Source organism: Tyto alba, unplaced genomic scaffold (genome assembly GCF_018691265.1).
Source record: "Tyto alba isolate M040663 unplaced genomic scaffold, T.alba_DEE_v4.0 Super-Scaffold_20000042, whole genome shotgun sequence".
Classification (NCBI taxonomy): Eukaryota; Metazoa; Chordata; class Aves; order Strigiformes; family Tytonidae; genus Tyto; species Tyto alba.
Window position 1 is genome coordinate 15,311,062 of NW_024881293.1, and position 21,634 is coordinate 15,332,695.

General features: G+C 49.0%; 1 protein-coding gene across 4 annotated transcripts in view; it reads right to left on the reverse strand.

The window, feature by feature from the left end:
* The window catches only part of PIP5K1C (phosphatidylinositol-4-phosphate 5-kinase type 1 gamma), a 49,973-nt gene that overhangs the window by 6,334 nt on the left and 22,005 nt on the right, over positions 1-21,634 (reverse strand). For 2 of the 4 annotated variants that reach the window (XM_032991301.2, XM_032991302.2), the window contains exons 2-16: positions 19,219-19,250; positions 16,830-16,916; positions 16,397-16,527; positions 15,676-15,793; positions 13,581-13,733; positions 11,183-11,482; positions 10,465-10,670; positions 9,166-9,249; positions 8,584-8,632; positions 7,492-7,576; positions 6,987-7,148; positions 5,852-5,990; positions 5,530-5,562; positions 2,989-3,093; positions 2,578-2,710 (exon numbers count right to left, since the gene is read on the reverse strand). In XM_032991301.2, the coding sequence (XP_032847192.2) occupies positions 2,578-2,710; positions 2,989-3,093; positions 5,530-5,562; positions 5,852-5,990; positions 6,987-7,148; positions 7,492-7,576; positions 8,584-8,632; positions 9,166-9,249; positions 10,465-10,670; positions 11,183-11,482; positions 13,581-13,733; positions 15,676-15,793; positions 16,397-16,527; positions 16,830-16,916; positions 19,219-19,250 (1,817 nt within the window). Of the gene's footprint in view, positions 1-750; positions 826-2,577; positions 2,711-2,988; positions 3,094-5,529; positions 5,563-5,851; positions 5,994-6,795; positions 6,826-6,986; positions 7,149-7,491; positions 7,577-8,583; positions 8,633-9,165; positions 9,250-10,464; positions 10,671-11,182; positions 11,483-13,580; positions 13,734-15,675; positions 15,794-16,396; positions 16,528-16,829; positions 16,917-19,218; positions 19,251-21,634 lie in introns of all 4 variants that reach the window. The other 2 variants (XM_032991299.2, XM_032991300.2) reach the window with 2 other exon arrangements.

The following is a 21,634-nucleotide window of genomic DNA, read 5'->3' on the forward strand; positions in this document are numbered from 1 at the left end:
ACCAGAGGCAGGAGCTGGGAGGACCACGCTGTACAAATCCTTGTGCCGAGGCTCTTGACAGCATTGCCATTACCCTCTGTGGACATCAGCTCTCCCAAAGCCTGAGGAGGGACATACTAAAACCCAGTGCAGTCTTGAGCTCTGGATTCATCCTCTAAATGCTCATCTGCCTCCCTGCAGCTTTTGGAAAAGAAAATCCTCACCGCTCACAGAAAACCTGCAGTGAGGAGGGAGCACACCAGTGAGGCTGAGAAGGACTAGACAGCAGAGATCATTCCTAACCCAGCAGTAACTCCTAACTCACTTGGCTTTATGAGCTGCTTACCTTCCCAGCCACAAGCCTAAAAAGTTATATTTGCAACTGGGTTTTTAGCAGCTTCAAAACATCTTAATGGTCTCTTTGGAAATCTGTCTGGCTCCCTGGGCCCAGGGAGCCGAGCCTAACACTACCTACAAAGCTTCAGGTGCCTCCCTGGCCAGGTCTGGTGCTTGTAAGTTTGTCCATAATGCTGCAGCCCATCCCAGGGGCTGTGTCGCCAGCCTGCAGAAAAGCACAGCAGAGCACGCGTTTCTGCAAGATCCTACAGGGACATCCACTCGTGTGGATTTGGTATGCTTCCCTAGTTTCTGCTGGGCTGGTTTCTAATGGCCACACAATACAGAGTCACAGCATCCAAGGGAAATGGAGTGCTGGCCCCAGTGTTTCAGAGCTGGAGCTCTGCTCCCCTACATGCTAGCATGTTCACTTACAATCCCAGAGGAAAGCGAGGTGGTTCGGAGTCTGCGTGGACCGGGAGAGTAAATCCAGTACCTCCCATCTGTGAACTGGATGGCCCCGGGGCAAGTGAAGTGAGAAAGGAAACAGAGGAAAAAAGGATGATGTGAAAAAGAGGATGGAAGAGAAAGCAAAACACAAGGGGTTGGGCAACTCCAGGCCTTAACGGATCAGCAGGCAGGAAAGCCGTGCGTGGGAAGAGCGGTGCCCATGCCCTGCCACAATCTCTGCACTTTCATTGCCCTGTGGGTGAACAGGAGGATAAAGTGCTCTCCTTCCAGGAGCAGACTTCCAAAGATCAGATCATGGTCCCCTGGGACTTGACAAATCATCCTCTGCACACAGCACTGCTTCACCGACCATTGCCCCTGGAGCACTAGTGCAGCTGTGGCCCTGCTGCACTCTGGTGCAGCCTCACTTGAGCTCCAACTCAAGTGGTTTCCCAAGGAGAATGCCCGTGGGAGCCCAAATCAGCTTCTCCCTTCATCCCAGCAGTGACAAACACTCCACAGCACACGACACACGTTTAATGCAAAACTCAAGGACTTAGACACAGTATGAAATGCTGACGAGCAGCCAGTCACGCTGTGAGTACGTACTGTACACAGATGGTTTCCTCCAGATAGAGAGATGCCCCTCAAGTTGGGGGAGTCCATATGCCCGGGGACAGGGAGGAAGAGGAGCTGACCCTTGCTAAAAGACACTTGCCAGTGGAGCAGGCAGTAACTGCAGGCAGCTTGCACACAGCTGCCATCCACAGGCAAAGAAAGAGCAGCCAGTGTTAAAGGGAGCTGTTTGCGTTTTGAACAGCATGCATAAAAACCCAAACAGACAAGCTTTTAAAATGGAGCTGATTCCTTCCACAGATCCCACGAGCCTTGGAATGACTCGGCAATGAGTGAGCAGCTCTGCAGCAGAGTCACACAAGCACAGGGAAAGGCAAATGTTGCCATTTTTAGGTTAGCCTGCAGGAGCTTATCACAAAGGCTCAGCTCATCTCCACCGTCATGTAACAGACAGCAACAAGCCAGAGCAGAGAGGAGCTAGGCACCTCTTTTCATCAGGTTCTAGTGCCCAGGCATGGGGGAGAGCTCTCACGGGTCAGACCCTCAGCTCTGCTCTGGGAATCCACGGGGCACAGACAGGCACGTGTTGCTAAAAACTCTCCTCCGGTCTGCAGAAGCTGCTCAGACATTGCAAGAGCTGACTGAGGAACACAGCACCAGGCTCCACAGCACTCTGCTGCCAACCAGCAACCACCTCACTTACTCCCTGTCTCAGCACTAGATTTCCACTGCATCACCTAACGCATCTGCCTGCAGGGAAAGGAAAAGCCAAAGTTCACCAGGGCCTGAGGTCAGCCCCACTGCAGCCACCTCCTTCTGGCTCTAGGCCACTGCAGCACACTTGTGTTCAGGAAAGCAGGCGGGCTCTCAGGCCGAGGAAGGAACCTCTCAGTTGCACCTACGTTCACCTTGGCTTGACCCAGGAGTCAACACGCTGCCCTCAACGAGCCTTTCAGTGCTTGTGCTTTGAAGCAGAGCAGCACACCTATGGCTACATCCACAGCAGCAGTGCCACCCATTTGAGCCCCACTAGATGCTGTTTTGAGTTGTCCCAGGGTTAATCCAGTTCCCTGCATTCAAAAACGCTTCCAGCATTAAGAGCTCAAGGTGCTCAACATGAAGATAACGTGGGGCAGACGCCGCCCTGCACCCCGCTGCCTGAAATAGAGACTGTTACAGCCTCGTCCAACCCTTCCCATCACACCGCTAAGGGGCCATGCAGAAAAGTTGCCTTACAAAGTATATGTCTGTGACTGGCACGTCATCTTCATCCGAGGCCTGGCTGGCTGGTTCTGAGGCCTGGCTGGCTGTCTCCACCTCTATTGTAGCTGTGGACGTTACAATGGCACAGGCTGAAGAAGCCGCCTCTCTGGAAAGGGAAGAAATGGCAGAGTCTAGTCACTGCAGTCGGAACAGGAGCAAGCAAGACTTTATGATTTATTACAGAGGAGCTCAAGATGCTCCACTGTCACAGCCAGAAAGATCAGGTCAGAGGTAGCTGCCCCCAGTTTCACTGAACTGTCAGGGGAAGGACCTCTCTCCAGGGAAGCTGGTGTCCTACAAAGCCAGCCTTTAGCACAAGCTGCCACAGACCAAGTAACACTGGGTAGGGCTCTGCTAAGCTGCCCAACACTCCGAAACACTCACTCTTTGTCACCTTCTTCAGGAGCTACGATCTCAACATCACACTTGGGCTCCAGCTCCACACTGATCTGCTGAAGCTCCTCCTCAACCCGCACCTCCTCGTGTGACCTGGAAACCGAAGAGACAGGCTCAGAGGCTCAGTTGGGCAGTAGTTATGCACAGTCCTCAATTTTCAGTCAGCCTGCACCAGTCCTGAGTCAGCCCAGCCCCTCTCGCAGGAGCAAGCTGCACTGGTCAGCCCTGGCCTGTGGCTGCCGGCTGCCAGCCACTCGCGGCACCGAGCTCCCGGCACAGAGCAAGCTGTTGACTTCGGCTCAGAGGGAACCATCAGACCTCCCAGGGTTGAGGATGTGGATAAGCAAAACTCCCAGGCAAGGGTCAATCCTGTCAGATTGCAGCGCTCGACACTAACAAGGGGGGAAAAGAGGACAAGAGGAAAGGGATTAATTAGCCAATGCTGCAAAAAAGACGGGCACTGTCAAATGGAGTACGGGATGAAAGAGAATTGGCCTCTGGGGAAAACCTGCGTGCAGAGTCTGCCCGGCATTATCTATCAACTGCACAAGGGCCAAAGCCTCCAACCTCTTCTGAGACTCCCGGAGCACCAAAGCTGCTCACGCAGTCCAGGGTTAACACCAGATTCATCTGCACGCCGAGGAGCAGTTTGTGACAGTCTTCAATTTAATATCTCATGCTATTACAGTAACTGCCCGGGGTGGTGGGGCTGGCTCCGCAGTCCTCGTGGGAAGGAGGAGCGGGTGCTGGCCAAGCCGAGGGCTGAGTCTCGGGGAAGGGCCGAGCTCCGGGCTGACGGGCAGCACCGTCCTGCTCTGGGCTGGCCTGGCTGGGAGCCCGAGCCAGCGGGCGGCACTCCTGCCCAGCTTGGAGCCGGGAACTTGCTCCTCACCGGGGTGGATCTCAGAAACCCGGAGGGAATTCCCCAGCGGATCAGAATAATCAGGGGTGTGACATGTTCTTGAGCAAATTGGGTAAGGTCTTTTTCATTTCAGCTCAGGAATGTAAACTCACACTTTAATAACTTTGTTCTTGTGCTGGCTTTCACCGGGGGATCACAGAGTGCTCTACAAATACACAGGTCCCTGCTCCCCGAGAAAGGGGGGTGCTGAGACACCAGCACCAGAAATGGAGAAACTTGGCAAAAAATAGCAAAGACGACCATGTTTGCATGGGGTGATTGTAGCTGTGGCAAATCTGTGACAGGCACATCTACTTTTGACCAAGATGCTAAGCTCCCGGGACGGCCGAGGGACAGCCACTTCAATTCACCTGACCTGCTGCTGGACGAGTGGTCACACCCCACAGCAGCTCCCTCCGTTAGGTACCAAGGGAGCCCGGAGTAACTCGGGTGAAGTCACTGCATTTTGTCTAACAAGTCCCACCACTGATGCACGAGTTTAAGTCTTCAATTTTCAGCCATTTCAGACACTGGATTTTGCAGAAGGTGAGGTGCTTTTCAGCTCCCTTACACTTCAACAGCTGCTGCAAACCAATGGCAAGCAGGTCCTCATCCTCCAGTGACAGGAATTTACCAAGATTCAGTGACATGCAGCATCCAGAGGTATTTTCATTAAGAAATACCACAGAAAGGGATTTTTTTCACAGTATATGTGGTCTGAAGCTCAGCAAATCACTAAAAGCTTGGAGCGAAGGGAGAAATCTGTAAAATGGTGCAAACTCTCATCTTCTGAAGTCCTTGCCTCGCTCTGAAACACCAGGCACTGACTGCAGGGAGCGAGGGTGTCAGCCTGTGCAGCAGCTCCCCTGGCTGTGCCATATCCCAAGACTGAGTCTCTGACATGCACTTCAAAGTCTGCACCTCCAGCACTTACAAGATGTCCTGGAAAGCTAGGGCAGAGTCAGCAGCAAACGCAGGGTCCTCATGTGGATCCTGCTGACATAGGCAACGGGGTCATTTTTACCGGTGCAAAAATATGCAAGATAATTATATGATATGAGCCTCTAAATCCAGACAGCCCTATACAGTAGGGGATTTTTGTCCTGCCTTGCCCTTGGCTCTGAGCCACCTATCACCACAGGAGGGAAAAAAAAAAACCCTCCAAGCATCCGAGTTTCTGAAAACATTGGCAGCTACTTCTCTGGGGACCAGGGGTGCTCAGTGCCTCACAAAGTCAAAGCCCTTTCCCACACTGACACCCACTGCACGCAGGCGGCAGGCAGATACACAGAGGAGGAATGTTGCTGCTGTTCAGGCTCGCTTACCCAGAGGGGGACATAAACAACCTTCCTTGATTCTGGTGCTGACTGGGTGAATAAATCTGGCCAACTCAGTTGTCCCCTTTCCCATCCGGTAACAAAGGTAATATTTAAGATTCCTTACAAAGCACCGAGAGATGTGCTTATAAGAAAAATTCTGTGTAAGAAGTGGTGATCATTTGACTACAGGAAGAAGTTCGTCCTCCAGAGGATGCTACCAAAATCTTGGGGCAGCCCTCAGAGAGCTTTGCATAGGGACAAACGTGAGGTCTCTGTGCAGCAGCAGAAGAGATGCAACACTTCTCTCACCTGCCATCCTGCCCTGAGGAGTGTGTGCGCCTCCTGCAGAAAGAAACCAGAAGAGTCTGAGGAGCGATTTAAGACAAATACCCTACACTGCTCCCAAATCTAACTCCCCACCCCATGAGGGAGATGTTCTACTTAACAGCTGACACTTCTTCCAGCAATAATTAATCCCATCAAAGCTATGTCTGCTTGCTCCCAGGAGAGATTTAATTAAAATCGGTCATTAGCATTCCAGAGCAGAAGGCAGCCCGCTGAGATCTGCAGCACGAAGAGGAATGGCAGCCACTTGGTTCCAGTGGGAGCAGGGGACAAGGGCTGCCCTCACCTGTACCGGGGCTGCTCAGAGGTCTCCGAAGGGGATCGCTCAGGAACGGAGAGAGATGTTGAAGACAGTGTTGTGGCTATGGAGGCCGTGGTAGCTTCTTCGAAGGAAGGAGGTGTGCAGGGTAGCAGGTCTGGCCTGCCTGCTGGCCCAGAGCGGAGGGCAGGAGAAATGCAGGAAGAACAAGATGAGTAGGTCGAACACCAACACCTTACCCACACCAGCCCTGCGGGAGGCTGTTCCACCATCAACCCCCACACCCCTCACTGGAACCGGCCACTTAAAACCACAAACAGGCAAGACGTTTAGCTGTGTCCATGAATGCAACAGCTTCTCCCGAGGCATCCTCTAGAGAGAGCCAGGAAGCACCATTTCCAGCATGACAGACAGACACACACTACAGGCAGTGTAATGCCAACGAAGACGTTTCACTGGGAACCAAAGCTGGATTAAAGGCTTGGGTCACCCGAGATAAATATCCAAGTGAATCCGAGAGATGAACCGAGTGCTCACTGCTTTGCACAGGTAGAAATCTAACACCTATGCACTCGAGGAGCCTGTCCTTCACCACGCATCTGTAAATCCAGCCCAGATGGAAGTGATGAAAAAGCAGCACAGAACCAGGACATTTGTCTTTTTTTTTCAATATCAAGCTCTTGCTCTTTATAACTGTCCAAACACTGTCATTAGAGTCCTGCAGTTCCCACTTCTGCCTCTCCTCCCCCCACTTTTTTTAAAGGGTGGAAAATTCAACTTTCTGATTACTTTTGGGCTACGACTGTTGGTGCCAGTTGGCAGCGGCTGCCTTGCAGCAGTGACGCAAGCAACCATTTTTACTGCAGAATCATACAGTGCTGCAAAGAAGGGATTCAATCTTCTTCAATGCAGAGGCATTGCTTCTCCAATCAACTAACTGCTGGTGCTGTGACAAAGCAATATACTCTTACCTTCTTCCCTGTCCTGGTTAAGTTTAGCACCTGCAAAGCACAGGAAGACATGCAATGAAGAGCTACACATCAAGGAAGACATGCGGTTGGTGCACAGTGGGGAACTTGACGAGAACAGGGGAGGGTCTTGTGGAACTGCTAGAAGAGAGAGTGTAATCACACAGCCCTCAGCCGCCAGACGAGACCATTACCTTCATCATCAAGTGTGGGGTAACTCCTGGCCGCACGAAGATCATACTGTGTTTCATCCTTTTCAGAAGGAAGCTGGCTAGCGGAAAACGCAGCTGTCGGACCAGCCGTCTTGACAGCTAGCAAGGCACTGCGCCCTTTCTTGGAGGGAGATGACTTCAGAGCTGGATGAGAAGAGTGAAAGAGAAGGTGAAATTACCACCACCAACTACTGTCGAACCAAAGGCACTGCTCCCTTCGTGGGGAGAGGCCTCTGACTGCTCACACACACACACGAGCTCTGCAAGCGCCATCTCCAAAGGGCTGAGCCGGCGGGGAGAGCTCCTGGGTGGGAGCCTGAGCAGACCAACCTGAGGGCTTTGTGGTTCCCCAGCTTTGCTCTAGATTACAGTGGAAAAGCCTGCTCAGATCCCAGCCCAGAAACTCTCCGTGTGGACTGAAGCAGCAGGACTGAGATGAGGCCTGCCCCATATCCCAAGGGCAAAAGCTCTCGGACCAGGTACTTACAGGAATTCTTTCGAAACACTGTGTTGGTCATGAATTTGAAGAATCTCTCTGCATAAAAGCTGGGTCTATGTACTGACACTGTGTCCTACAAAGGCAAGAAGCAATTGTTTAATTATAAAATAACCCTCAAGGCAGAATTTCTATAATAACCAATACAGATTTTTTTATTCCAACATTTAGCACTGATAGAGACTTAAAATGGAAAGGCTTAACTGACATGATCTGATTAATGCTATAAATAAGCCTGAAGCATTGCCTTTGATTTGATTGCATTTGATTATATTCTTGCTATAATTTTATAATGGATTTGGGTGATTTTATTCCATTGTAGACTTTCTGCATTTTTCAAATATTGGCCTGATTACATACATGAAATTTCTCCTGGCTTTGCTGGATGACATTCAAAGCACACCTGGATACCTTTGCATACAGCAGAGACAACAAAATTCAGCTAAAGCTCTCCATACATTTCAAATGTTTTGAACTTTTTGTTTAAAATAGTACAACTGAAGCTGTCTCTGCTTATGATGTTTGACTGTGCTATCATGACTGTATCTATACATTTCCTTTGCATTATTAGTTAAGGGAAGCTAGAATACGCAATGCTGAAAAATAGTTTCCACATCCAAAGTTGCTTTTTTGTAAACATGCACCTGCCTAATGCAGGAGACAAGACAGCAGGGAAACACTGAAAGGGGTTTATTAAAAGACAGGGTACTGATGTGGAAACAACCACCGAAGAGAGCAAACCAGGGCTCCTTGACACATACATGAATGTACACACTTTGTGTGTACAGCTCCTGGTATCAGGGGGAGGAGGAATATGACAGATGGAAGCAGAGGAGGAAAGCTGGTAACACGGCAGCTAAACATGGGAGGAGGTGGAGTGAGCAAGGGAACCTGATTGGGAACCAGCGGCAACACGCTGCTGTAGCGGCCTAAGAGGCAAGAACTATTCCTTTCATCACCTTCAGCTGTGCCAGTTCAGGCACTATAAATAGCAAGGTAATCAGTACCAACTAGCATAAATGAAGCCAAGGCAGGTAATCCTGCTGAGGCCTGGACAATTCCTGCCTCTGTACAGGCACTCACCCCATCATGGACAAGGGCCTTCCAGGTATGTTCTAGCTTCTTGATGAACCTAATTCCAGGTGGGAAGTGGAGAAAAAAAAAGAGAGAGACCAATTCAGGCACGTACTCTGTATCTAAGCCACCTTTCATACCCCACACAGGAGAGATCACTGAGCTGCTAAGGATTCCTCCTCCTCCATCCGGAGCGTAGCCTTCCTCCAGGCAAGAGGGGTCAGCTGAGCACACCAGCACCTCTGCAGTCTGGTCAGGACTGCCTGGGAACCCTACAGGGACGGAGGAGCTGGGCTGGAAGAGGGGCAGAAATCACCTGCCAACCTCGGAGATATGCAACCCATCCTAGGCACAGAGACAGGAAGCTTCTTCGTGAGCAACTCACTGAATCTTAGAAAAATGGCTCTGTGTCACCAGCTGTTCTAGTGACAGGATAAAAACCCACAGCCCCCGACGTGCATCAGCAGACAGCTTTAGGCAGCCTGCCTACTCATTACCAAATTCTTCAAGAGAGGAAAATCTTCCTGCTTTCATTCAGTATTAAAATAGATCTTAACACACGTGAAGGACAGACAACTGCAAGTTACCTACCTGTATGACTGAAGGATATCTATTATTCCTACATGTAGCAGGAGACGCTCTCCTTTGCCGTTCACTGCTGGGATTCCTCCCATCCTGCAGGTAAAACAAAACCTCAGCGAATGCAGCCTCAAAGAGAGCAGCTGTAATACCCCCAAGACCTGCGGCAGGGTGGACAGCAGCACTGAAAAGAGGGCTCTGATGTGGCGGTCAGACACAACACAAAACCTGCAAAGTCGCTTTGTGCACAGCCATGGGAAGTCACCTACTGACCCAGGCCATCTCACACAAGGTGCCCCGGGGGTTACTGCCTGTCTGGATCACCAAACACCAGCTATCAGGACAGGACCCCTGTCGCATGCCAACAGCTCTCCCTGGGCCAGAAAACACCACATCATGTTTTCTATAGGACACTTCATTCTGGGGATCAGATTATTTATCACGTCAGTGTGAGCTGTCTGCCTATCAGGGATGAGGGTATTTAATTATTGATGCCTTTAAGGATGAGGGTATTTCCAGTCACATCCACACTAGTATCAGTCCTGCCAAGGGTGCAGCAACCACTAGCACCAGGACACAACAAAAGCATGCAGGTATCAGGCAGGCCACTGCAATTAATGATGCTACTTGAAAGAATGGAAACACCAAAGTATTATCCTGGCTCCACCGTGACTGATCCTTCATCAAAACCGGAGCAGCTGGTTTCAGACAGCAAACAACTAACTCCACCATCTGTTAGTGAGCTTGGTCCACAGAGCCAGAGTGAGAGTCACAAGAGCCACCTGCAGCCCAAGAGCCAGACTGGGCACAGCACAGGACAGGTTTGGGCAACCTCTCCCCAGCCCACAGCTCTACCAGTCACTCCAGCACTCGGCTAGGTTGCTGTTTGCTAGCCACACCGGGGTGGCCTCAGGGTACTGTCAGGGATTCCAAAGATGGAGTGATGGAGAACAAACACCAACCTCCTGGGGACAGGCTGACCCCTGCTTCCACTCCAGTACTTGGATGCTGAGCTAGAACTGAGCTAGCTTCTCCTCCCCAGAGCACAGGTGGATGTTTAGAGGCTGTTAAAGGAGCTGACAACCTACAGACTGGCCTACAAAGCAAGATCACTGAGGCTGGAGTCCTACAGAAGTATTTCCCACCCCAGCTTCCCCCTTTCACAGCACACTGCTCTACTGGCCCCAGCACCGCAATCCCCAGGAGAGATGCTCACCCTAAACCAGCCATATGAGCCTCAGTGGGGATTTATTACTCCAGTCTCCACCGCCCCCCGCCCCAGCAGCTCAAGCAAACCAGGTTTTCACCTACGTGTCATCTGTGTCTATGGACTCCCCCCGGGCAGCCCCACCCTGGATGGACTCCATGGCTGTGGAGTAAAGTGCCTTCTGCCCCACAGGACGCTTCTCATCCGACGTGCTGTGGGCTCCCTCAGACTGCCGCTCCCGTTCTTGCTGGTCTATGTTATGAACCCCCAGCAGGAGGCTGTAGTCCATGATTTTAAAACTTTCCAACACCTACAGGTTAGCATTGAGTTTAAGAACAAAGACATAGCATCAGGCTAGCAGCTCAAATACAGCACAGATCCCAAAGCATAGAACAGCCTGTCCACATTCCCACTAACTCCATCAGAGCTTGAATGTTTCTGAACCAGCAGTCATCTCTGGACTTAACCGTGTGGCTTGGCCATCCCACAGTCAACCCAAAGGGCTGAAGGCTTGCAAATAACATAGCTGCACCATGTATCTGCTGCACACTGTATAGGAAAAATGTATTTAGTCCCAATATGCCAGCTACAAGTGGAGCAGGCTGCCACGATTTGACACACCAGGCAAAGGAACTCGGCCTTTGCGCTCAGGGGCTGTCACGAGATCCAACTCCACTGCTCTGCTTTCAGGGAAAAGGACAGTAGAATGGATTTATCCTGCTTTGGGGTTACCAGATCAGCACTCTCAATCATTTGCTCCTCCTCATGCTCAAGAGCCACAGAACTTCGTTAACCTCCTCCCCAGGCTGGCCTCCTCCTTACCAGACAGTCTCGTTGCAACGTTTTCACCAATGCACTGAAGGTGTCTGCATCCAACATCAGGCCCTCGGGCATGTCTTGTATGAAGTCTAGATCCTTATACGTAGGGCTGGACTTTTCTTTTTCCTTCTTTGATGCCCGGCGTTTATAGGTTGAGCCTTTCAGGTCAAATTTCAGGTGCATTTTCACCACGCGAGGCAGAATGTTGTTCATCACAACCACACGGATGTTTTTGCCCCCTGATTGCACACAGTACAGTCCATAAAACTTCGGCAGCAGTGTCCGTGGGTTCTGGTTCAGATTCTGCAGTGGGGTTGGAAAAAAGTATGGGGAAAGGTCATTTTGGCAGAAGAGTCCTGTTGTGTTCAACACAAAGCAGGCAAACAGATCTTGAAGCAGTCAGACCTGTGATCCTTCACCTGGAAATTTTCTGAACTTCACATGAAAGCTTACTGTACACATTTGACAAACTCTTGAATTTCAGTGGCTTTAGGACCTGGAAATACGACTATGCCTTGAATACAGGCAATGAGATGTTCAGCAGTCTCTGGGCAAATAACCAAGTCCGGAAATTCCCCACTTTCCCCATCAACAGCAGCTAAAAAAGGGAAACCAAATTGGAAGAGAAATAAACACAATAAGTGGGAACTTCAGGTTTAAAAATAACAGCTATCTTCATCTCTTCAGAAGTGTCAGAACTCAAGAGCCGTTCTCTGGCCTAGAATAAACCAGGGACAGGGTACTTTTGTTTTGTTTAAAAAAAAAAAAAAAAAAAACATATATTTTTTCCTCTTTTTGCAGAGTTGCTTTATAAAACACAGTTGGCCAGAGAGCACGGATATCCTGCTCTGCTATCATGTCCTTTTTTCAGACAGCGGTATTATTAGGAATGACATGACAGGCATGATTTGCTTGTTCAGCTTTGGGAAAGTTTGGGAAGGAAACAGAATATCTCTGCATGCTATGAGAGAAAGGACAGACCTGACAGATTCTGACAGATGGCAGAAGCACAACTGTATTAAAATTTCATGTACCTCCTCACCTCACCTAAGTGAGCGCCCTCTGAGCGCGCTGTTCAACTCGGTGCAAGCTAAAAGCACAAGAGAGGCAGGCAAGACTAAATGCAAACAGCACCTGCCCAGCTTTAACTCAGGATGAAACCACTCTGCTGCTTTTACACTGGGTGGTTTCCCAGGAACAGAGAGATCATGTGTTAGCACCACAGCAACCCACTGACGCTGGGATGCTGCAAGGAGCACGTAAACTGGGCACCAGGCAGGTAAGTTCAGTTTAAGTCGATGCACTGATTGCTAGCCAGGACAACTGCAGAATTCAGAACAGTGCGACTCCATTCCCAATCAAAACCCTCCACCTGATTTACTACATATATTGAGTAACAGGCAACACTTTCCAATAAAGTTCATCCTGTCCAGGAACTTGACTGTCACTTGCAAAAGGAAGTAACTGGCTGTCAGGTATACACAGATACCCAAGACCCCGTCTCACTTTGGCAAATTTTCCCCAGTTAATACTGAGCAAGGCAAGTACTTTCATCAAAGCAGCATATGATCACATAAATCAAATCCACTGCAACATGCACACAGATGGGGCAGCATTAACATCGCTTGCCATCACCTTCTCCTCAGCACCTGCACAGCAAACAAAACCGTGGGTGGTTCTAACTGAACTCCAGTGCCCTCACCTATAGAGCTGGACCCTTCACCACAGTTATGCAGGGAGACAGCTCCTCATTTACACACAAAACCATCACGTTTGGTTCTGATTTACTGCTTGTCACCACATGAAAGTCCTCTGGGTCTCAATATATTGCCTTGCTAGCCTTGAAATCTAGGCAACAACTACCTGTAGCAGATTGGATGTGCAAAGCTGGCTTGTACTGAGGGAGCCTTCAGCTTGGTACTGCAGCCAGTGGGAGCCAGGACAACCAGCAACTGTTTTCAGAGTAATTCTGTTGAACAGCAGATATGGGAGATATCCAGGGACAGCAGTGGTTTCCCCACAAAGCCAAGGTGGTTGTGTTCTTGCAATCAACAGCCATCCTCCACAGACAGGCTGAGGCAGATGCATGGTGCCAAGAGAGGAGGAATGAACTAGTGCTGGGAAAAGGACACCCAGAATCTGGGAAGCCATTTTCAGGCCAGAACGTGCCTACAAGCCATAGCACAATTATCTGCCTCGAGTTTACCCATGGAGTTTGCAAATAATTGGCAAGATTTGTGCTTCTGGGACTGGCTTCATCACACACTGTTAACACTGTCACTGGCACAGGGCAAGCAGGCCACAAGAAACCCAGGTGGAAGACATGCCCTGTGTGATGCTTTGGACAGAAAAGCTGCCACAACAAACCCCAGTTGGGTCCAAGGTGCTGGGTGATACACACCATGTAGTAGCCAGGAAGGAGCTTCTGTAGGAATTCAGCTTCCTTGTGCATCACAGTTTTTATGATAAATTCATCATCGCTGGTGACATAGAAGAGGGAGCCGCTGGCACCAGGGTTCGACAGCTCTATCAGAGGCTCATTACACAATGAATACTAGGAAGGAAAAGAAAAAGATGTTTTTAGCCCCCACTCATTGCACATTGAGTTCTACGCCCTTGAGGGCTTTCCCCAGCATGCTGTCTCCCTGTGAGATTACGGGGTTGCAAAGCCTAAGTGATAGCTATTTTCGTACCAGGTTAGGTCTAAGTAGCAAAGCTGATGGACAATTTATAGTTAGAGACCAAGATTACAGTTCAGGGCGTCCCAACTTCTCAGAATCAAGCTAATCATCTGCTTTCAGTAACATCCAGGCTCCATAATGACTTCTTATCTTTTCCCATTGTGCATGTATGTGTGTATCACATTTAGGCTTCTTTCAGCACATTACTGCAAGTGCAGATGGAAAGAGAGGATTTTAAGAGACTTGACAGTCTGCTCAGGGTACCACGTATCACCATGCTGGAGGGAACACAATGCACTGGCTGGTCTCAGCAGCCTCCTCTGACCTTGTGCTGCCCTGCTACAGAGGATATTTACAGCCACATCTCACCCCCTCAATCCTGCCAGAAACACATGAAAAGTATTAGCCTGGGTGTTCAAACAAGAGGGATCAGTGCTGTGTAAGCACAGCAAGGGGTACTGCCTCGGGAATTGAACCGGGAGGACATTCCTAGACATCAGTATGTAAACAGCCGGTCCTCAAATGAGGACACGCTTAGCAGCAGGAAAAAAGGGAAGAAAGCACAAGCATGCACGTGCACTTTGCAGCCAGGTACCAACCCCAAGGCAACTGCGTAGGTCGAGCGGGTTCAGGACAGTATCACGTCAGAGCGGGCACAGCAAGAGGTAAGATGGGGAGAGGGAGGCAAGGTGTGTAAAGGGACATCATCAGAGCAATAAATTAAATGCTCATCATTACATACTGAAAACAGCTTTCAGCCCCGCACAGATTAATGATCCAAGACTTGATCAAGTTAATTATCTGATGCATAATTAAAGACATTTGCTGCTGTAGCAGGCAAGAGAGAATCAGGGGAAGCAGAAGCAACAAATCAGAGCTGTGACCTTTGCAACTGAGGCAGGCTCTCTGCCTCACCCTAGTTCTGAACCACTCACCAAATTGGCCAGCATTATCTTGGATGGCACAGAGGGGGACCACTGTTATTGTCAGACTGTGCAATGGCACAGATTTGTTTCTACTTGAGGTGTTCAGCTACAGTTACCCCTGTCTACAGCTGAAGTCAGAAAAAAAGGGCTATTAAAAAAAGGGGGAGGGCATGCGCTTATTTGGATGTGCTGGTCCCTTCCCCAGTCCAACAAATGTCCTTTTCCGAAGAGCAGGATGTCACATACATGCAAGGGACCAAATTCAACCTCCGTGTACTCCAAGCCCCAGCACTTTGTACTACTAGGTGTTTTGAAACCAGCCTTTCCAGCTCTGAGGAGGTTTCTGAGCACAAGAACAAGATGTATTTTATTCTGTCTTTGTAAGATGATTAAAATAACTACACTCGCATAGCTCTCGAGTGAGTACACAAGGAAAAATTCCCATCTTTGTCCTCAGAGCCCCAGGGGACATTACAGATTTGCACCCAACAGAACACAACTCCCTTTGCTTGTAAACACAGTAAGTTATTGTCACCACAAGCAACAGGGAGGGAACCCCACTGCACAGGTTACACGGCAGACACTGTATGCAAATTATTTCCTCTCCCTCCAGTGTAAGCTTGCAGCTACCTCTTAGTAAAATAAGATTTGGGCTGAGTGGCGCTGGTCTTGCTGGGACTGTCACCAAGTCTCCTCCAAAACTGAACAGAGTCCCTAAATCCACAGCCTGTTCCCACTCCTTGCTGGGATCGTAACAATTCCTCAAGTCTCTTCTGTCCCTTTTAGGCAAGAATTGCTGACAGCCTTGATTTAGGGGCAAATCTCTTGTGTTCCTCTCGATTGTCTCAAATAAAGGAGGAAAAAGAGAAATCCCAAAATATATCCATACCAAATAATCGTCTGGACGAATGCCAAAGAGTTCTCGGAAGTACCGAAAAGCCACTGGTGCATAGGTCTTGAACCTGAAGTCGGCGTAATGGTGAGCCGGGGTGAGATTACTTCCTTCGCTGCACAGAACAGAACATTAGCAGGGCCTCTATTACCATTCACCAGATACGTACAGTCACATCAAGGCTCCCGTACATTTAAGATTAATTGACGCTTGCAAAAAGGCATCTTAGGAACAACAACAAAATATATTTCTTCTGTGTTAGGACAACAGGAAAATAGGTTTAAAATTATCTGCCAGAATCTATTTCCAGAGCGTGCAAGGAACAGCCACTTGCCAAGCAGAATATATTTATGCAGAGCATATAGCTTTTATGAGCTTTGTTTATTCAGAGTCACAGAGCTCCCAGAATTACTTTCTTCCACCTCAAACGTGGTATATTTTGTGGAAGAAATTCTAGATGGACAGGTAGAAAGAACAGCACGTAGGAGGCTAAAAAACTCAAGCATATAGTACTGCATCTTACATTGTACTTCCTTGCAAGTCAGTGTACTGCAGAATCTAACACTTCCCACTGTTACGTTTGCATGCAGCGGATGCATATTTAAAACATTCAGAGCATCCAACTCTGATCTAAAGACAGATGGAAGCTCTCTTGCAAAATCAGTGAGGGGAAAAGAAGTAACTCATCCATTCGTTTTGTTTCCCCTGTCTCCTTTACCTTGGGAAAAAAATGCTCTCCACCACATAGAAGTCCTGCATGAGGACATCCCTCTCTGGCTTGGAGCTCAGATTGCCGACAGTGTATCCGATCCCCAGCTGGATGGCCCCCTTAAGAGTGGATGATGTGGTCTGGCAGAAAGAAGAAAGCAGTCAGTGAGCATTTCACAGCAGATTATCACAGCAACATCCCCTGTACTACAACACAGCCATACCTATGAGTTCTGAGGGCTCATCTCAGGCACTACATACTGCTGAACAAGTTCAACCAGCTGCCAAAGAGATGGATCAGGGCGTCCAGGTTCGCCATTTGCGAGACTGTGCACTACAAGGGTGCTGCATAAAATCTAAATCAGGTTGGTAGCTATTTTCCACCAACTTCTCAGCCTGTCACCTACATATAAGCTGCCACTCCCCGCTCCCCAAAACCAAACCTTTTTGTAGGTGGTTTCACCAGAAGCATCAACACCTCGATGACCTATCTTCTTTCCTTGCCCAGGCTGTCCTGGTAGCGATGGTCCCTGCAATGAAAGAGCACAGCTAAAGCCCAGAACAGGAGCTGACCTGGCTGACAAGAACAAGCAGAGCAGCACAGTACAACCACATGATCACAGCTGTACAGGACAGAGGGATTGCTCTCTATTGCTGGAGAAAAATCTGCAGAGTACAAACAAGTGTAATTGGCATTGGCGAGCTTTAAACAAGTCTGTTTGAATCCACCCCTCAAGACAAGCGTTAGCATACCCAGCCACTCCATCTGATACCCTCAGCCCTGACTGGGCAGAGCCCTCAGCAACAATCTGCTTGCTTCCCAGCTGCAAAGATTCCCCCAGTGCCCGGCTGGTTTCTCACTGATTTAAAATAGTGATGTATTAAAGCAAACAGTGAGACAAGTTTATTCTTAAAAATCCCACGCCCTCAGGTGCCATGCCAATACCGCGCGCTTCACTGGAGCAATGAGAGACAGATAACAGGGACAACACAACCCCACTCGTGTGTTCACGTGGAGATAATCCATTTAAGCGAGATCTCATTTGTTTACAATTGAAAGGATGAGCCTGCATGCGGTGAACTGCAGTAACAGAGCTTTCTGCAGTTTTGCAAAGAGTTTACAGAAACACTATAGGACTGCCAGCACTTCAGCATGAGAACAAACCTACTCCTACCCCATTCTCCTCCTCTTCTACCTCCGAGCCTGCCTGGGCCTTTTTTTGCCAAGCCAGGTGGGAGCAGACCGTGGCCGCACCCTTTAACAAGCCAAGGGAAACACGTTTTGTGAAGTTCAGTACAGCCCCTTGTGGAACCCCAGGCATAGGGCCTCTGTACCCTGCCACAGGGCAACATCTCGCCTACGCCCCAGCTCTCCTGCCACCTCAGTGGATTGCGGAGCCCAGCAGACAGCTAAAACTACCGGAGAGCCACCAGCAGCATTTAGGGGTTTGTTACACTGAAGAACAGCCAGGCTTTGAATGTCCCTTTAAACAGCACGCAGAAAGATCCAGGGTCATTTCTCAAGAGACATCATTATATCACTCACTCTCTCAAGTGCTGCCCAGACCCATCTCCCAGAACCGATGTCTACAGCAGACAATGTATAATTTTGTTCAGACTACAGAAGTTCTTTGTGTTTTAGCTTTTAATCAAGAGCTTGCAGCTATTTCTGGTCAAACCACTTTGTACGTCTCGTATTAAGAGACAGTCTGATTTCTCCTTGAAAAAATTTATTTTCTACTCTGTTTTAAACATTTAGCACAACCAGGCGTGCTCTGGAGTACTCCTCCAAGCAGTTGTGATTAGCAGTACAGCTTATCCTTTCCTGGCAGCTTCTGACCAACAAGCTAGATAAAACACACAAGCTCAAGCTCTGTTGTCCTGCCTCACACCACATGGCTCATCATCATCATCTTCTCAAAGAAATTAACAGACACAGGTATTGGTTAAGAGATTGCCATCATATGAAATGCAGTAACAAAAGGCTCTTCCACAGTCTCTTGCTCTACCTGTGACTGTGTTTCCAGGACAAGAAAAAGTGGGGTTATTTGTGCATTGAACAAAGCACTCAACTTTCACAGAAGTTGAGCTTCATACCATGCTTGTTTCAGGGGAAGCAAAAAAAGAATCAAGTATCACATTCCTGGCAGTTTTCTGGGAAAATTTTGCTATTCGTGTATACAAATGCTCATCATCCCAGGTGAGCAATGTAAAGGGGTACGTCAGAAAATTAGATCAAACAAGAGTGTTTTGAATATTATGCCCTAAACCAAGAGTGTGGGCTTCAGGGAACAGCTTTCAGGCACAGATCCTCCTACTAGATTCCCCGTTGCCAACTGTGAAGAGTTTTGCCCCAGAAGGTAACAGTGACCTGGATTATATGTGGGAGAAGATCAGTCCCTCAAGATGTTCCCCCATTTTATGGCATCACAAATTACAGCCTCCTTGACCTGCTCCCAGGAGCAAGTGAGACCCAACACAGAGCCCTGGAGGTGTCTAATACACAGATTCTCCATTTATCACCTTCAGGTTCTGGTGTGGAAGAGGTGCCCTCAAATCACTTACAGACATCATGGATCATGCAGCTAAAATTGGCAACGCGGTGGGCACAGCCCCTTCACATCCCCTCTGTGGTTGTGGTGATGCCAACATGGGCACTCCAGAGACGTGCCACCAATGTTCTTTCAGAAAACAGGTATCAAATTTTCAGTAATCTTAAATGTATTTTGAAATCCAGCTTTGCTCAAAAAAGTCAGGCAGACATGTTTTCTGGAGCTGTGTGTTCTCATTTCTCAGCACGGGATTTTTCAAGGCCAGCTTTACATATCTCACCTCAGTGATGGCTGCCTTCTTTGGTGCTAGACCTGAGGAGAAAAGGAAAAAGCATCAGTAAAAGTAGGGACATCAGGGGGAAAAAAACCAAAACAAAACAAAACACTGAGAAAACAGCCTAATGCTTTGCTCTTTCAAGCAGGTTGGAAAGACTTTAGAGCAGCTGGTTTTGCTCAGTTTTCAGTTTCACTAGTGCAGGCTGAAGTTACAGGGGTCACCCAAACAATTTCATATGCAGAAGCACAAAGATGTGCTATTTTTCCTAGAGGCTTCAGTAGAGAGAGTTCTTGTAAATCCCTGCTGCACCGTAAGCAATAGTCCACACTGCACTGCAGAGCCGGTTATATAGAGAAGCCCAGAGACACACTTAAGCTGCTTTCCAGCCACTGAGAAGGCACTTGACAAACTGTATTGATAATTGAATCTATTTATAGAATCCGATGTCCAAATGTATCACAAAAATGGATGCATTTCTCTTTACCACTGCCTTTGGGAGAAGCCACCATTACTCTGCTACAGTGAACGGTGAGAAATTCAGATTTTGCCTAAAGCTTTTAGATACATAATCACAGTTAGAAACATGGGCCCAAACCCTCCTCTAACACGAGGACATCTTTCCAATTCCTAGCACGAGCCCAAGTTTGCAAGGAGCTCCTTAATTTTAGGCAACAGTGAGAAGAGGCTGGGGTGCCACCGGCCCTGTGAGGTGTTTGCTGACCTGCAGCGAGCCTCACGAGTGGGACCACGAGCTCCAGCCCAGCAGGCTCCGGAGGGCCCCCACGAGCAGGGATCGAGAACTGCTTGAGCAGAGCTCCCCACCCCACCTGCCAAGGCAGATCCCCAGCCTCCCCGACCACCTCTGCATGCAGAGCCCAGGTACGAAGAGGGAAGACTGCTTTCACAGAACGCAAACCCAAGCCACAGATTCAAGGCCACCTGTCTCCAGGTACGAGTCTGCCACTCCCTGCTCCCGTCTGAAGCATTCCTACAAGCACACATTGTGAAACAACCCACAATCCTTTAAAAACGGCTTAATTTCACAAGAGACCACCCAGCAGAGCTTGAGAGTTTGGCTGTGAAGAAGAAAGGCTCTTTCAACCCTCCAACTTTTCCCCCACTTGAGGGCAATGGGTGGATCACACAACTGCCTGCCAGCATGCAAGTCCTCCGAGTGGAGGGATGCCTACCTGCACTCAGGCTGGGGGGGGGGCTGAGGTAGGAACAGTTTAATAATGGCAATAAAACGAGAACAATGATGATGATAGAAAAAAAAGAAATATATAAACAGGCAATGCACAACGTAATTGCTCCCCACCCGCTAACCAATCCCCAGCCCGTTCCCGGCCAGCGACCCCGAGATACCGAGATCCCGCAATCGCAATCCCAGAAGTGAGAGAGAGAGTGAGCCCCTTCCCGACCCCCCCTCCTCTACACAGTGAGCATGACGTGCCATGATATGGAATATTTCAGTGGCCAGTTCGGGTCAGGTGCTGTGGCCGTGCTCCCCCCCTGCTCCCTGTGCCCTTGCGCACGGGCAGGACACGGGGAGTCGGAGAGTCCTTGGAGTCTCGGCAGCAGCTGGAAACATCAGTGTGCTGTCAGCATTCTTCCCATACCAAACCCAAAGCTAAATCCAAAACACAGCACCCATCTAGTCCCTGAAAAGGAATAACTCTATTCCAGCCCAAACCAGGACACTAAGACAACACAATTTTATGATCGTTCAACAAAAAGCCCCGCAACTACCAGTGAAGCAGGAGATACGGTGCCAAGCGAGCATCAGGCTGACAGACTTTCAGGGCACAAGCTGGAGTAGCAACTCAAGACCACGGAGGAACAAGGGGGTAAATGCTGCTCCAGGCTGAGCACTGGAAATCGCTGGGAAGACAATGCGGCCAAGAGAGCCCCAGGCCAGGGAGACTTCCTTCTCCCTGCCATGGCCACAACTGCTCCCCTACTGCACTAATCTCTTTTCTGCACTTTGTCACAATTCCAGAGCAGGAGATTATTTTTAATTTTGTGATAATTACCACAAGTCACTTTCATTCACAACTTTTAAGTGTCTGCTGCTGTACGCGCACCAAATGCGGGATCACCACCAACTGCCTGTGTGAAGGAAAGGCACCAGGAGAGGAACTGAGGATCCCCAGAAGAAAGGATGCTTCAGGTGGACAAGTGCATCACCAGCAAAACCTCCCTACCCATCCCGAGGAAAAAAAAAAAAAAAAAAAAAAAAATCAGCTTTATAAATTCAACTTGTCTAGGCAGAAAATAAAAAACCCTTCCACTGGCTACTCAGTGCATTGCACTCGGCTGTGCTCATCTCAAACTAGCTGACAGATGGCCTTGCAAAAACTGATTTAACTCCAGCTTCGGGGGTTATACAGCCATGAGAGACAGCACTCAGGTTTGCAGG